The sequence below is a fragment of the Haliotis rubra genome, unplaced genomic scaffold (genome assembly GCF_003918875.1).
Source record: "Haliotis rubra isolate DU_JTF1 unplaced genomic scaffold, ASM391887v1 Scf156, whole genome shotgun sequence".
NCBI lineage: Eukaryota > Metazoa > Mollusca > Gastropoda > Lepetellida > Haliotidae > Haliotis > Haliotis rubra.
This window is the reverse complement of record NW_025765514.1, coordinates 1-17,687: the sequence shown is the minus strand read 5'-3', so window position 1 is coordinate 17,687 and position 17,687 is coordinate 1. Positions and strand designations below refer to the sequence as shown.

The window sequence follows — 17,687 nt, the reverse complement described above, 5'->3', positions numbered from 1 at the left end:
GCCACTGCCAAGCTTGCCGGAGAGAACACAACACAGGGGCTTCACTCACTGTACCAATGGGGTGATTCGAACCAGGGCCATCCCTGTGACAAGTGAACGCTTTTACCATTAGACTAAGTCAGAATAGTAACCTACATATCCTTGTGTTATGGGTTTTCGGGATCTGAAGACTATCCGTTGTTTTCTCGATTATCGATTGTAAAACATGTCGCTAACTAACTTAACCCAACATCATATAGCTAATTAATTTGGCGACATGTTTTCAACAAAAATATTAATCAATTAATTTCTGTATTTCTGTTCTGGCCATGTTGTAGACCTCGTCAGTGTGATCAAGAATCTTTTTGGCACATCATACAGTCCTCATTCGGTGACCTTGAGCTTTATGGAAGACGAGGCCATTGAGGGAGCAGACGAAGTTGAAGGGGAGGGATACACACGAACCAAATACCAGCTCCAGTATTCCAGCAGCAACAACGCAACGAGCAACGACACCAGCACGTGGCAGAAGAGAACCTTTGACCCCCGGCGCGTGCACAGCGAGGATGAACCTGTGGCATCCCCAACACACCTGCTGCAGACGACGGGCGCCATTCGCGTTGGACAGCGTGTGTACGTGACGGTGTCGGGGATGGAGGCAAACACCACCTACTACCTCAAAGTCCTGGTCATTAATTCTGGTTTCCATGACGACAGCGTAGGAGTGACGTCACAGCCTCCCCAGTATGCAGGCGCTTTGGCTGTGCGGACGCTAGCAGAAGGTAACTTATCTCTGTTTGAAAAAAACCCAAACCAAACATACAAAAACAAAAAAACACACAGAAACAATAGGAAACAAAAACAAAAGCATTTATACCTTAATATGATTACGTATTACGAAAACACATGTAGGCCCTGCTATGTTCAATATACCATGCGCGTTTGGGTAGCCTAGTGGTTAAAGCTTTAGGTCACGTGGAACACACAAGTTCGATTACCCACGTGGGCAATTTTTGTGAAGTTTGTGTAAATAGCTAAAATATTGCTGGAATATTTGATAAGGGCTGCGTGATAAGTGATGAAGTACCACTTGCAGGCATTCTAACGTTTTTTATTCTCTACAGATGCATCTTCATCATGCCCCACTACATGCCAGAGTGAGGAGGTTCTCATGGTACCGTCCAAGTCCTGTCCCAAACCCGTGCTGACGCGGTCACGTGGCGACTGCTGCCCCACCTGGCGCTGCTACCCTGAAGGTAGATAACTCACATCTAAAAACTTACTGATGCGTTTGTGCGTGGGATCCGAAGATGCATTAGATTTTGACCCCTTATGCCAAACACATATTGTATAAATATCTTTCAGATGTGAGAGGGTGCCAAACCTATATGGCATACCAGATGCCGAACCATAGTAAGTGGCATACCGGATGCCGTTGTGCAGTACACTGGATGCCGTATCTGCTTGGGTCACTGATCTCAATATTTCAATGTTGCCCTAATCGCCTTGTTTCTTACAAATAAATCAATAATAGTTTATCATGATGCGGTGGACAGGAAATCTATATGAAAATCACAGTGTAATTTACTTGTACAGGCAGTGTAAAGTGATACGACTCATATCTTAAGTGGCGTCCAAGACAAAGTAAATGGTGCTCTGGCAGAGGTACATATAAGCTGCGTATCTGCGTAAATTACGCAAATATTTATGTGAAAACTCAATTCCTATTAAGTCTATTGCGTACAAGTACGCTTGAAGTTTTGTAAATATCCAATAAATTTGATCTTACATGCGTGCGAACAAAAATGTCAAATCTTAGCTGGCGTACTTATTTCCTGTCACCAAACCTACCAGAATTTGGAGTAAGCAGACTCACGTGCTACAGATGGAGGTTACTGAGGATAGATAAAATAACTGAGGTATATTGAGAGGTTCTATTTCAGTACATGAACTTGGCAACTTGCAGTCTTTTTTATCGTTTCTCATATCACAGATCAAATATAAATAACAAACACGTAAACCGCCGTTTAAACTTAATCATATAATTAATGGAACATGGCTAATACTCAACTGAGTTTAAGTGTTTTTGGCACAATTTATTTGGTTAATAAAAGGAAAATTAGGATACCCAGTTGAGATAAAGACAAGCGAGTACATAGCTCAATGACCCCAAAAGTTATCTGTAGCTCTGGATAAAGAGATTGGGGTGGGTGGCACCTCATGTAACCCTTCGGACAAGTTGCCCTAAAACACTAAAAGACCGCCTCCATGGTGTAGTGGTTAGAGCGTCCACCCGGAGAGCGGAAGGTCGCGGGTTCCATCCCCGACCGCGTCATACCAAAAGATGTTAAAATATGGTACTTGTTGGTCCCTGCCTGGCGCTCGGCATTAATGGGTACAACAAGGACTGGTCAGCTCGGAGTCAGTATAATGTGTCTGAGTGGGGTATTCATGCTTCACTGCGGCATGGTATCTCAGTGAGCTAGCACTATAAAACCAGCTTAACTCTGGGCTAGTACAAGCAGCCGCACATACACATACACACGCATGCACGTCGTCATATGAGCGAAATATTCTCAAGCACGATGTTAAACCCAATTTCACCTCACCTCACCTAAAACACTAAAAGTCTGTATGTAACTTGGTAATGGTGGCGTGGTGACCAAAAATTACTTCACCGTAATTCAAACCATCGTTGGAATTGTAATGAAAGATGTGCATAGGCATTCTATGTCATTACTTTCGTTTGAACACCTTACAAAAAGGACTAAATATAAAAACACGGGCTCAGAAACTAGCGGGGACATTTTATCTTTACAGAGGGCGGATGTCATTACAAGAACCTGATCCTGAGCAATGGCGAGCAGATCAGGGAGAACTGTGAACGGAAGTGCCTTTGTGAGGAAGGGAACGTAACGTGCACCCCGCTTTGTGAAGAGACCGGAAGTACTCCCCGACCCGGATGTAGACTTGAGCGCCTGGCCGACCATTGTTGTCAAGTATGGATGTGCTCACCGAGTAAGTATTCCTACTTGCACTAACAAAATCGGTAAATAGGTAGCCCAGCGGTTAGTGTCCGCTGGTAACAGACTACCTTGGTTTGATTCCGGTGATGGTTGTATGTCTATGCTTGCTGTCCCCGGCATAATAATGCTTAAAAGTCCAGTCAGTGTTTGTTAGGTTAGTCAGGGAAACTGACTTTTAGCGCAGATGTCTCGTAAGAGGATTCGGTTCGAATCTTCAAAAGCATACCACCGATATGCGTTGTTGGAGAAATTAATATTGACACACTCTTCTGAACATATCTCCGCCGTAATATGAATATATGTATGTGTGCGTGTGCGTGTGCGAGTGCGTGCGAATGTATGGTTGATTTTTATCCAAAATTAAATTTTTGAATCTCCGTGGAATGATTTCACATTGATAATTGTTCATCCGAGTCATCCACAAGGATATCCTTGATGATACTGATGATGCTGTCACCTCTCTGTGTATTGCAATATTAATTATAACAGTGCTAGAGTCTAAGTCCGAATGTTTCAGGAACTGAGGTCGTGGAGACAATGTCCGTGACCATTACTGTGGACTATCGTGGTCACTGTGATGGTCAACCTGACACCTTCCAGTCACAGTTCAAACAGGCAGTGCTCAAACTCATCCACTCTCAGCCGGTCTGTGATTCCGGGGAAGGAGTGCCGAAGTCTGAATGCGAGGATGTGAAGGTCAGCCTGACCTGTCCAGCGTCAAATACTGTCGACAGAAGGCGCCGGGATGTGGACAACATCAGGGTGGACATCCTCATCACATTAAATACAAGGTAAATATCAACAGAATTATTGTAGTGAGTTTGGTTTAACACCGTTATAACGCGGCATATCAGCGTAATGTAGGGGAAACCCAAGGTCAAGGTGAAACCAACGAACACCGTATGCTGAAATAAACCTCGATAACATTATCTGGGCAAATCTGGATTATCATCATACGTTTCTCATGTGCCCAATGGGACGCAACTGTGGGTGGCAAATTGCTCCGGGAAAGCCACCTTGGCCAGTCATGCCCCTTGTATTACTGTACCAGTGCTAAATCACCATGACAACTGTACCTGTTGATCTACACGATCACTGCAGTTGAGAACTAAACACAGAGGGGCTAGCATGGGTTTAGTTGTTATTTAAAGTTTCATTATTGCTCCTTGCCTGTGGGGAAAAACAACAATCTATCATTACCCGTAGCAGTAACTAACTATTCTTTACATTCTAAGCTTTCATCAATGTGTTTTATCATGTGCTTTTGTGACATGATTCCTTAATGGTTTCTTCCTATTTCGTTAATAAACTCTCAACGTATATAACAAGTTTGTTATGCCGTCGGAAGATTTCAGTGTCAAAAACGTCATGGCACTTAAGAATTAAGATTATTTATAATCAGTCAAATAATTTATAAATTGAATACCTTAGTAATTATAACAGTGAGTTCACTGATGTATACGAAGCCCATATTTAAAGAGATGATAGTGTCTGATCGATGCTACCAGTCTGTTACTGACCTCAACACGATGTACAGTTCCAGTTCTGTGGAGAACACAAGACAGGACTTGTTACGGCTGACAGCGTCTTTCGTTGGCGTCTTCAATTCCACCGACTCCACTGTGACAGTTGCCGAGACGGTCTTCACGACAGGGGGCGCCGTGACAGTGACGCCACCTACCGGCAACTGTGGCCTTGGCTTCATTTTTGAAGATGATGTCTGTGGTAGGTTTTCAACAGGTCGTTGTCGAAAAGTGATTTATTTATTACTTTGAGAAATAATTCATATGGGTTGTTATTCCGCAAAATATTGTTTTTCCTTTACTCAGTGGGCAATAACAGTTGAGCTTGCATTGCGGCAGCACGTGAATAAGAGACTTGAGTATATACAAAGCAAGCGTGTAGTAATTAACGCATTTGCACCAGGGGATCATGGATATATTTAAGGATATTCTTCTTCACTTTGAAAAATCCCCCTCTCCTCCTCCAAATAGTGATGACCCCTAACCTCTTTTGTTCCTTAAAATCATCTGTATATACAACCCCCGTGGGGGATGGGTATCGGTTGGCCACAATGACTGCCATGCATATGTTCCATGCGGTCAAAATGGGATGACTTGTTTATGGGACAACTGTTTATCGACTGTGAACTCAGCATCTCTTGCAGAGTTACCTCCCATGGTATACACGCCATACTTACTGGCATCTTTTCGAAATATGTCCCCCAAACGTTTCGCCTTAAAGCAGCAATATAAACAAAATTGACTCACTTATTCAGTTTATTATTCATGAACAAGAAGCTGAATATTGAAAAGCATGGCCAGCTTTAATAACTGGATGGGTGTACATCTCAATAACATAAAACTCTTACACTAAATCATACAGTTGTCAGTCTGCACTGAATGATCTCTTCTATTACTGCTTGTTAAAGGGCAGATTAAGTTAAGTAATGGTAATATTGGACAGATTATGATTTGAAGTAGCAGAACCTAAAAGTATCAGTTCCTTGTTTCAGTGGAAGGGGTAACATCGTCAACACCTCCTACCACTCTGGATGTCCCTCTCAACGTATCGGCGTCGTCCAACTCGGCAGTCTTGGCGTGGAAGAGCCTAAGGACGCCCAGGACGCCGTATGTGACTGGACTGCAGATAGAATACAGGGAAGAGGAGGTAGAGGATATGATACTCTGGAACCAGACTGACCCTCTGGACCCAAGCGTCACCAGCCACGAGCTGACCAGGCTACAAGCGGCCCGGGGCTACAGGGCCAGACTGGTCATCTTAACCAATATTGTGGACAACAATCGTGTACGACTGACTCCGATCAGATTTGAAACAAAGCCGTTTAAGAGTACGTAAACACCCACACTTCCAACATTAAGTATTTTATATTCTTGTTCTCTTGGTTTCACAGTTGATATTGAACTGAGTGGTACTCTAGAACCATGGGGGCGGTGGGGTAGCCTTGCGGTTAAGGCGTTCGGTCGTCACGCCGAAGACCCGGGTTCGATTCCCACATGAGTACAATGTGTGAAGCCCATTTCTGGTGTCCCCGCTGTGATGTTGCTGGAATATTGCTAAACGCGGCGTAAAACTAAACTCACTCACTCTTGAACCATGTTATATGAAAGTCTGAAGTTGGGTCCCGATCCAAAAAACGTTCGTAGCGCAACGACATTCGTAAACCTATGGTAAATTGTAGAGTTACGACACGTAATGTTACGAATGATTGTTGATCGGAACCCAGGACTTCACTGCAAGGAAATGTAAAGCGACTTTGTAATTAGTTCTGGGTTATCGTATCTGTGTAAGCATCTCTTAACTTAGCGAAATATATTACATTTATTTAATAACATTGTAACATTTAATACAGGCATCACTGTGAGAATTAACCTCCAATTGCAAGAAGTTGGCGTTGGTGTCACTACCGTCGTCATCAGATGGGTGAAGTTGGCGGATTCCATTTTGAAGAACCTCGTTGCCATGGAGGTGCGGTACATGCGCAGCGGTGCAGCTGCACTGGCCAACCCAGGTTCGGGGCCAGGAGTACAGGTGGTGCGTCTTAACCCCTCAAAGACTTCCGTCACTATTTCGGAGTTGTCGCAGTCGACGGCCTACATGGCGCAGATCATTCTCTTCTTCAGCAACAACACTCTGGCGGAAACGGCGTCCATACACTTCGTCACTATGGCCGCAGGTAGTCTGTTGTTTGCCCTGGAAATTATTTCAAATGTAAATTATTGCCACCTTTAACCACCGGTTTACTTTGCTCAAAAACCTGTCAAGATCCGGTAGGAATTGGTCTTCAGCAACCCTTGTTTGTCATGAGAAGTGGCAAACGGGATCGGGTGGTTAGGCTCGCTGACTTGGTTGACACGTTTCATCGTATCCCAATTGCGTAGGTCAATGCTCATGCTGTTGATCACTGGATTATTCACAGACTGCCGCTCCATAGCTGGAATATTTCTGAGAGCGGCGTTAAACTACAAACAATCAAACTTTACTAAAAAGACATGACATGCATAGATAGAGATCGCTCCCCAAGAATTTCATCATTAGCATTGTGGTTTATTCTGTTTTAGTTAAGTCGGAGAACTTGCTCGTGCCTTTGGTGGTATCTGCAGTGGTTGTCGTCTGTGCTGTCGCCATCGTGATGATCACGTGTTGCCTCTGGAGACGGAACAGAAAACGAGAGGCGCGGGAAACGGCATTTGAGAACAAAACGTTTGGCGTAGGTTGTCTTTGATTTCCTAAAATTCCTCTTGACAGGATTGACTAGTAATTGTTTAGGAATCCACCGAATAACCATTACAACACTTGATATTGATCGCCTATAATGGTTGAACGAGTGTGTGTGAAAACACAATTAAGCATGTGCATATTTTGCTATTCTAAACGCTCATTGGTCAACTGCTCATGATGCCACATAGAATGTCACAGTGCTTCTTTGTTGAAAAGAATACGAATGACGTCATCCATTATTTATGTCATCACAAACTGGATAATTTCAGTTATATATTCCTCTAAATATATTTTAAAAGGTGTCTACTTGATTGCCTCAATTTCTATTGATGTTCCCTAGCAATCCTCTCCAAGCGTTCACAATGTTAAGAATGGTTCTGAAACACTGTGCGTGTGCTCTCTTCACTAATCTTCATAAACCACGGATTACTGACTCCGTGTCCCAATCACGTAGACAGATGCTTAGGATGTCAGTTACTGTCTCGACTGTTACTCGCCGCGAATGGCTGCAACACTGCTCATGCGGCGTTAAGCAACACTCGCTCACTCACTCACTCACTCACTCACTCACTCACTCTCTCTCTCTCTCTCTCTCCTCACTCACTCACTCACTCACTCACTCTCTCTCTCTCTCTCACTCACTCACTCACTCACTCCACTCTACTGTTACAGATCGAGTTAGTAAGTGTTGCCTTAAGCCGCATTAGCAGTATTGCAGTTATTCGCGGCTCATTTTGTCGGGATTTTGCTGAGTACGTCATTAAACAACAAACAAGCATACATTTGTGTTTCTTCTATTTCCAGCTTCACATTGAGACAGATGGACGAACGCTAAGTGCAAGACCTTAATCGTTGTGTCGTGTTTCTTCATCCTATGTGATGTCCTCAGGAACATGGACCATGTACAGTTCCACGGATCACTATTGCAGTGGAATTAAGAGTCTTTTTGGAGAGTAAACCTAATCAAACTACCGTCCACAAACTGTATCTAAATCCGGAATTGTTCCAGGTTGAGAGGGTGTTCATTGACAAGTGTAGCTAGGACAATGTGGTAAGATGTGGCAGTGTCCTGTGATCTACTGGCAACAGTTGTGTTCCTTCAAATGAAGACTGACGTGACAGCGATAAGACAAAGTGTTTCTACTATTGCTCGTGAGTTTTGTGTGATTACTATACCTCAAGTGCCATCGAATACCCAGCCCTACTGACTCCCACACAAGCCACTCGAGGGATAGTATTGAACGGGGCTACTGTTTTACCGAAGTGGGAGGGATCGTTATAGAGCTTGGATGTAGACCTGTGACGAGATACGGTGTTACCACAGAACCATGTTATGACTTTCAGATTCTACTGGAAAACGACATCTGACTTTATATCAGAGTTTGAGACTCTAACACCTGTGATTTTTCACCCCAATATAACGCCAGGCTATGCTTACTCCCCAAGTATTCATCATATTGAATTAGTTATAAACATTTATTTTTAAATATGTCTTGTTTTTCCTCACAATTCAGGGATTAAGAAAAAGATATTATTATTTGTTAGATCAAATACTAATATACTTTCACGTAGACAGGTTGTTATCTGGGATAAGAGTTCACAGATGACAGATTCCACTCTCACCAACGTCAAGGCAGTTCCAGAGCAGCCAAGAAGCTATATGTGTTAGCGATCACAGAAGTGGTACCCGCCGATGACCGGAAGTGGTACCCCATTACCTCCCTTATCGAATCCCCACTGGGATCTGATGAATTGAGAATCTGCAGCTCGATCAACGTTGATTTAGCGACACTTTTCACAATATTTCAACATTGAAATGCGTGTAGCAAAGCAAAGTAGACTTGTGTACGGCTCTGTATGTTTGTGGGAGATTTCAAGGTGTAAGTCATCGATGAACTTAAAATCCTGTTTAGAAACGGAACTGTTTGGCACTACCGGTTTACAAGATTGGTTTTCAGTCGGATACGGATCATACAGAATGACTTGCCAAGAAGAGTGGGCGGGAAACGTCTCCAATCTCCCTTGGGTTCCAAAAATGCAATGCGTGCATGTACCACGTCCACGGCGCTCAACGCACATGATTTCATATGATGCTGTCGAAAGACAAATAGTCATTTCTTGTTCGTCGTTCAAAATGCATAAGAAAATTTTTGATACGCTCGGAACAAATTCAGTATTTACGTGTTGTCAGAATCTGTGTTTAATGGGCTCAATTCATGTTCCATATTAAGCTCAAGAAAAATAATCCTCACACAGTTTTGTTTTAATGAATAAAGAGCAATCAGTTCTTAGAAATAATAATATCACCCCAGCTGACGGCATGAGCTGATAACTTTGGTCGGAATGGCAATATGGTTGTTAATTGATTACTTATTAATAAGCATCAGACAGAAAGTTACCTTCCACACGGAGTTCAAAAGTGTCGCTCACAGACACTTAAACAAACGTGTCCGAAAACCCACAAGCAAATCTCAATAAGCAAGTCTAAATTGGTTCAGTCTCAGGTCTGAAAATGAAGAGATTCTCTGGAATCCTTTGTGTATTACAATAAAAGACAAGTGTACAAAGAAATCTTGATATGTTTATTTTAGAAAGTGTTAGTTAGTGTGGGTTGACACCGGTGTGTTCATGTCAGAGACTTGTGTCACTGTGGTTCAGTGTTATGTAATGCATGTTATTAGAAATGTTCTATATGTTTGCTGTATTTGTTTGAATGACTTCATTACGTGTCTGAATGTGCCATAAATCTTTACAATTTGCATAATAAACTTTATTCTTTACCGTTGGAATTGTTGTTAATTGATGAGCATGTGTGTGCGTAAGTCTGCCATACATACCCTGAAACAAATATATCCTAGAAAGCTCATGCAAGTCTAGAATACGTGGCAAGTCTAGATAACCGCAGTTTCAGAAAATGAAGAAAGTCTCTGTTCTTTTCGTTTTGACCATGAAGATCCGGGCTAGAATTGGTCTTCAGTAACCCATGCTTGTCGTAAGAGGCAACTAACGGGATCGGGCGGCCACGTTCGCTGACATGTCATCGCGTCCCAATTACGTAGATATATGCTCATGTTGTTGATCACTGGATTGCATGTTCCAGACTCAGTTATTTACAGACCGCCGGCGTTTAACAACCAACCAACCTTTTCCCTATATTTTATGATTATTATTTATTAACCGTTTTTTCTGTAAAATATGTTCATCTCAGAGACTAAATGTTAATCTATGCGGGCTTAAGTGACATGATTCGACAGATCCGGTGATATGTTTGATGGATACTTATTTCCACCATTAAAAACTGCACTCTTGTGCTGATATATTCCCTATACCGCATCTGTACACTTGCGACTGCTGCCTGTGTCCTCCATCTGTACAATTAGCGGGAGTACCATTCGTCACACCCTTCACTACCGCTAACCACAGATCCGAGGTCAGAGGGTATCTCTTATATCGTATGACGTCAGAACCACATTTCGTCCAAACAGTCATAACGTCGATTACCACATTTGAACAGTGACAGTCGGAATGTGTTTTCTGATCATGTAACCTCGAAGTCTCAAGATGTTATTCCGTATTCCGAACAACAGTTACGGATTGTATGACTGCAACCGTCATAGTCTTCGTCTATCGAATAAGAGTTCAAAAGGGAGATAATTGATTAATTTCATAGCCCTTGTACAGCTATACAGGTCATCTGTTTGACATTCCAGGATATTCATTTGTGTAGTTTTCAATTTTTTAAATATTTTTTTTCAAAGGCACAGACTGGGATGGTTTTCGCCGGTGTCCTAAAGCTTTTGACTGACTAATGAACATTAGTCACCACTCGCCTCTTTCCGTAACCTCCAAGAATGTATTCGGTTTGTCCCGGAGTAACACGAGTTGGTCACGAATGAGTACATTCGTAACTACTCGCCTCTTTCCGTGACCTACAAGAAGACTCGTACCTGTATAGTACGCCATTATTGCCAAGAATCGCCAAGAAAAATGTGAAAAGAGGTCAAATAGTTTTATTGCTATTACTGATTTTCATTATTATTTCCGTGATTATAAAATTATCCTTATTACTGATATTTGTTAACCACATAAGAAATTTACTTAAAGTGACTTTCGTGTTGTATTTTAAATTGATTGACGTTTTCTTCTAGTAGCCATGTTTGGAAATTATCTTTGGGAGTTATCTCTCTTGGAAATAGTCCTAGACTATTTTCATCTTCATGCCTGTTTGCGCTTACACAAGGCCCAGTCGTGGACATGGTCACGAGAGGGGTACGAGTCGCCATCCGGCTTGCCGGATTGACATGAGTAGTTACGAATGGAAGGAGCAATGAAATGCCTATCAAGAAGTAGGCAGTTACCGTCAATCAATCAGAAAGCAGCTTTCTCGAGCCTTTAGGGAACTGGCGACTTTCATGTTTTATCATTATTGACAATTTGCAGTACAACAGGTATTGGTTATCTTTTCTACAATCATATCGTGATCACAATCAGTTCACACCTCTTTCTCGTAGATAGAAAGGGTGGAACTGCTGCCATTCGTATTTTGTCCTTGGTACTGGGCTGCCTTGTCAGCTGCGATCTCCACTCAGGGGATGGTTATGTATGTGCCTGCGTGTTGTGATGACGTCATTGTTGGTGTTGAGGGCAGCTAGACATGAAGAAACACGGACTCGCCAGTGGGTACTGATATCACTCTCTCTTTCATATGGAAGTGTCTTCGTGCCTAAGTAAAAAAATATCATCTACGTAGATAATTAGACTTATCGTAGATGTGTTCATCTTTCACTACGTAGATGGTGCACAAAATTTGGCTTCTCTAGCGATCGTAATGTTACGATCGTGTACAGTACAACTGCCTTGTGGAACGAGGCCCTGGTATGCACAGTTTGGGCCACCACGATACGTGTTGGTTGCAGACTGTAGTTTCCGCCACAGGCCCTCGTGTCTTTGCGAAGATTAAAGATTTAAAAAAATATTTTTTTGAGATGACCCCCGACTCAAAATGCTACACAGTACAATACATTATGACAAGGCCGGACACTTCGGTGTACCCCACCCGCCTGCTTTGCCGATCGCTACGCTACCATCGCATGCAATCAATTAAAACTTAATGTAAACATAATCATGGATGATTGGCCTATCGATCACCACTGATGACACCTTCCAATTCTTTATTGCTATTTCTGCAAGTCGATTGAAACCCGATTTTGATTCTCAACTACTGTAAACGATCTTGACACAAATGGATGGCGATATGTCCGCACAAAACGGGTGTGTGGTCGAAGCAAGCCCTCTGATTGGTCAACGCTTGCAAAATCTGCAATTCTTTATATATTCGCTTGATTTTTTTCTTTCATCGACTGCTTAATGTAAGAATATATTTCGAGCAATGGCTTCTCAAAACAAAGCATCAGTTGTAAATATCTCCTGAACAAGGATCAATCAATCAGAGGACTTGCTTTGACCACAACCCCGTTTTGTGCGGACAATTGTGTGGCGGTAGCGACCACTAAATAATCGGATTGTTTCATCCCCAAAAGACTATTGGTGTTGGATGACGTCCCCCACTGACAAACGTCTTGGAACGGAGCCAAGGTCTGTACGGCGATTTATGGTTTCCCGAGGAGAGAGAACTTAGTAGAGTCCTTTATCACAAACAATTAGTTCAGTACATATATAAGGCAATCGTTTCAACATGGATCACAAATAATCACACGTAACCATATGGACGTAACAGACAAGCAGGTCAGCTTATAATGAAGTCAATCAGTTCGTCATATATCTCAGTCAATCAGTTCGGCACAGTAATTATCAAATATGAGGTTGGAAATCTGAGAGCACATCCCTGTGAGGAAATGGGTGTCTACTTTTGATAGTGGCGATATTATATTTTGATACAAAAAATATTTTGTTACACTTTGTTTATGATTTGATTAACCCAAATACAGGTGAATTCTATACACATGATGAACTGCAGGGGTTTTTTAACATCAAGATAAATATCCTTAGATATCAAAGCATAAAATCAACCATTAAAATATGTATGAAGAAATATCATATTGTACACTTAAACCCCTTACCTACTTCTCCAATAATGCCTTTCATTATATCAAAACTTATCAACAACGACAAGGATACTAGATAATGTTATCTGTCTCTTCTAGAATCAAGCTACGAAAAATCACATGTATATGTATATATATAAGTATATGTATATGTATAAGCATCATATATATAACATGTAAAAACTGAAGTGGAAATAAAAATGTGAAAAAAAAAAAATAAAAAAATAAATTAAAAAAATTAGAACCGAAGAGAGGGAAGTACGTTGCTTCGTTCGCATATTGGTCATTTTCTCTTTGTTGCGCAACCCTATTTCGGCAACACCATATTTCGAGGGACGGGCCTCAGAAGTACTCATTAACCATCACTGTCGCGATATATGATTTCTGACGTTACCTCTCCGCTTTCGAGTCGTAATTTGCAGAACAGTGCTCGTGTCAGTCCCTCATGAAGTGTCTATGTCAGTCCCCCATGACACTTCATGAGGGACTGACACAGACACTTCATGAGGGACTGACACAGGCACATCGTGAGGGACTGACACAGACACTTCATGAGGGACTGACACAGACACTTGATGAGGGACTGACACAGACACTTCATGAGGGACTGACACAGACACTTCATGAGGGACTGACACAGACACTTCATGAGGGACTGACACAGACACTTCATGAGGGACTGACACAGACACTTCATGAGGGACTGACACGGACACTTCATGAGGGACTGACACGGACACTTCATGAGGGACTGACACGGACACACAATGAGGTACTGACACAGACACATCATGAGGGACTGACACAGACACTTCACGAGGGACTGACACAGACACTTCATGAGGGACTGACACAGACACTTCACGAGGGACTGACGCAGGCGCATCACGAAGGACTGACGCGGACACTTCATGAGAGAATGATACAGACACTTGATGGGGGACTGACACAGACACTTCATGAGGGACTGACACAGACACTTCATGAGGGACTGACACAGACACTTCATGAGGGACTGACACAGACACTTCATGAGGGACTGACACAGACACTTCATGAGGGACTGACACAGACACTTCATGAGGGACTGACACAGACACTTCATGAGGGACTGACACAGACACTTCATGAGGGACTGACACAGACACTTCACGAGGGACTGACACAGACACTTCACGAGGGACTGACACAGACACTTCATGAGGGACTGACACAGACACTTCATGAGGGACTGACACAGACACTTCATGAGGGACTGACACAGACACTTCATGAGGGACTGACACAGACACATCATGAGGGACTGACACAGACACATCATGAGGGACTGACACAGACACTTCATGAGGGACTGACATAGACACTTCGTGAGTTTGACATACGTCGTAGGCACACATGGTGATACCCTTTGTTCCGGCAACCTTGAGATAAAGTTCTTGGAATCGTTTTTCAGCATTCGACAGTGTACGTCATAGGTTGTTGAGGCACCAGTAAACACAAGCTAATATCAGTGTTATAATTGTCCTTTGCTTTTTGTATTTCAGTTATCACTTGTCACTGATAAAAAAAGTGTCGAGTTCCATGCTCCAGTAAGAGGGCCGGATACACATGTCTACATATAGCCTGAGAATTACTTGTGTCTGTAGATGCCGTCATGATTGCCCTGCTGACTGCAGTCCTCGCCTGTCTCCTGCACACGTCAGGTGAGCTATCCCTTAATCACAGGTGTAATTCACAGACTGGATTAGGAGATAAACCTCAGTGTGAGGAGATCTGACGTAGTCGCACTGTGGACTAGATAACTCTTAATCTACTTTGGAACCGCACGCGTTCATGGAAAACGTATGTCTGTAATTGATGACCTTACACACACTTTAACATTTTCGCATATACTCTTGCTGATACTGAAATACTTTCAAACTCGCTTTATACCCAACTCACGCACTCACTCACTAACTCAACCCAAACTTAATTTGATAATCAATCAATCTTTATTTCAGTACTTAAAAAGGCCACAGGCCTGTAGTACATTTAGAGTTTACATGAGTAGATAGAAGTCATTTATAAATTCTTTTCTGCAACAATACTTTTTCTTAATCTCATAGCGAAATAGATGTGCATTGCCAGATTCTGTAATATTGATGTGGTAGTATCTGTTAATAGTGAAATTAATGTTCTTACACTTGGATGCTTATAATAGTATGGCTTTAAGTAGTTCGTTCGTAGAGTCGTATAAACAGGACCGATTAGAAGGAAATGTAGTTCATCCTCAACAGTGCTCTTATTACATAACTGACATATTCTGTTTTCTCTTTGTATACCTGCATACCTGCCAGTTTCAATAAATAATTCATGGGAAGAGCAACGAAAACGAGAGAGAGCTATACGGAACTTCTTTACGCCGATTTTTGCTAAATAGTCTTCTAAACGTATGTCCGATTTACATTGATTATAGTATAAACATTTTGTGGATAGAAGTAGTGATTCCGACCAAGACTGGAAATAGATATCTTTCATTCTTTGTGTAAATGATATGATAAAATTGGTATGCAACTGAACATTGTGATCACACCACACATAACCATAACCAGTTTTGTACAACAACTCCCTAATATCACTCACCCAATTTCTTTTCCCATTTTCGTCATACAATTTCATCATATCATAACATTTTTCGGAAACCTATGGCATGGCATATGCAGTAATCTTACCCAATACTTTATGGCTTTAATGGAAGAGTGTATAAACAAGGGGAATCTACCTAATTCTCCGTAAACCATCCTATTACATGTGTTCGGTTTTACACCAAGAAACTTTTTGCATGCATATAAATGAACTCTTTCAATACTGTCATATTGTTGTAATCCCCATATTTCAGAGCCATATAGAAGTATTGGACTTATCTTCATATCGAATATTTTAAAGAATGTGTTAAAGGACATTTCACCCAACGATCTCATATTTTTACAAACACCGATTAAGATTTCAAGGCTTGTGCTGACGCTTGTTTTGTGTGTTTGGACCAGGAAAGGCTATTACAAAACTATACACCAAGATACTTATAAACACTGGTAGTTTTGAGTAGTTGCCCTTTATAATACCATTTTTCTAATTTAGAGAGCTTTCCACCTTTCTTAAAGACGATAATTTTGGTTTTGTCTCTGTTTACACACAATTTATATTGGTCAGAAAATTTGTCTAATTCATCTATTTGTTTCTGTAAACCGCTAACAGTACTAGAGAATAGTACAATATCATCGGCAAAGAGTAGCAGAAATAGTTGTATTGTATCTGGGTGTAGTTGAATCCCATTCGTACATGTGTCACATATTTGTATTGCTAATTCATTAATGAAAACGTAAAAAGGAAGGGCTTAAAGTACAGCCTTGTCTAACACCTAGTTCACTAATGAAAGGTTCAGATAATTCATGCTGATTCCTTACACACACTTTAACATTTTCGTATATACTCTTCAACAGTTTATTCATTTTACTACTAAGACCGTGCGATTTTAGAAGTCTCCATAGTTTATCCGGCTGCACAGAATCGAAAACCTTTGCAAAATCAACGAATAGTGCGTAGAACTTTCCACCTTTTGAGCTGATACTGAAATACTTTCAAACTCGCTTTATACCCAACTCACGGACTCACTCACTAACTCAACCCAAACTTAATTTGATAATAACATTTGCCATCCATTTCACCCAAAAATATGATTGGTGTCGGGTAAAGAGAAGAAAGGAATACAGTCTAGTTTGGGTTCTGAATATTTGTCAAAGTAAGAGATAGGATCAGGTGTGCCATGACGTTATGTAATTCGTAATCTTGACATTTTAGTGTAATATAAAGTGTGACCGTGTGGGTATGATCTAACTTGGGTTTGTGACTGTGACAAACGCCCAATTAGAATGATCAGCATTTCTGCTTGGGACACAGTTACAAATAACCCTGACAGAAGGTTGTCATTCAACTAGTTATTGGATGTCAAAGAAGATCATACTTGGTTTGCATGGTCGACCTCACGAAGTAAAGGAACATTGTAACCCACGAGGTGACTGTTCTATATGTTCCTTTGTTTTGATTAACACCACGCTCAACAATATTCCAGCTATATATCTGTAAATTCGAGTCCGGACCTGGCAATCCAGTGATCAATAGTATGAGCATCGTAAATGGGATACGATGACATGTGTCAAACAAGTCAGCGAGCCTGACCACCTGATCCCGTTAGTCGCCTCTTACGACAAGCATGGGTTACTGAAGATCAGTTCTAACCCGGATCTTCACGGGTTGACTGTCTGGTGAATGTGTTAATGGAATTTGAAAACGTTATTTCACTAAACGTTTGAAAACTGATTGGTCGTTATATTTTTAA

At 41.6% G+C, this 17,687-nt stretch overlaps 1 protein-coding gene across 1 annotated transcript in view; it reads left to right on the top strand.

Moving 5' to 3' along the window:
* The window catches only part of LOC124270904, a 28,487-nt gene extending 20,206 nt beyond the window's left edge, over nucleotides 1-8,281 (top strand). Inside the window, exons 8-16 of the mRNA XM_046705966.1 lie at nucleotides 318-761; nucleotides 1,104-1,235; nucleotides 2,800-2,997; nucleotides 3,523-3,796; nucleotides 4,543-4,730; nucleotides 5,521-5,856; nucleotides 6,379-6,702; nucleotides 7,088-7,236; nucleotides 8,052-8,281. Of these exons, the coding sequence (XP_046561922.1) occupies nucleotides 318-761; nucleotides 1,104-1,235; nucleotides 2,800-2,997; nucleotides 3,523-3,796; nucleotides 4,543-4,730; nucleotides 5,521-5,856; nucleotides 6,379-6,702; nucleotides 7,088-7,236; nucleotides 8,052-8,096 (2,090 nt within the window). The 3' untranslated portion in view covers nucleotides 8,097-8,281. The remainder of the gene's footprint in view (nucleotides 1-317; nucleotides 762-1,103; nucleotides 1,236-2,799; nucleotides 2,998-3,522; nucleotides 3,797-4,542; nucleotides 4,731-5,520; nucleotides 5,857-6,378; nucleotides 6,703-7,087; nucleotides 7,237-8,051) is intronic.
* The last annotated feature ends 9,406 nt before the right edge of the window (nucleotides 8,282-17,687 follow it).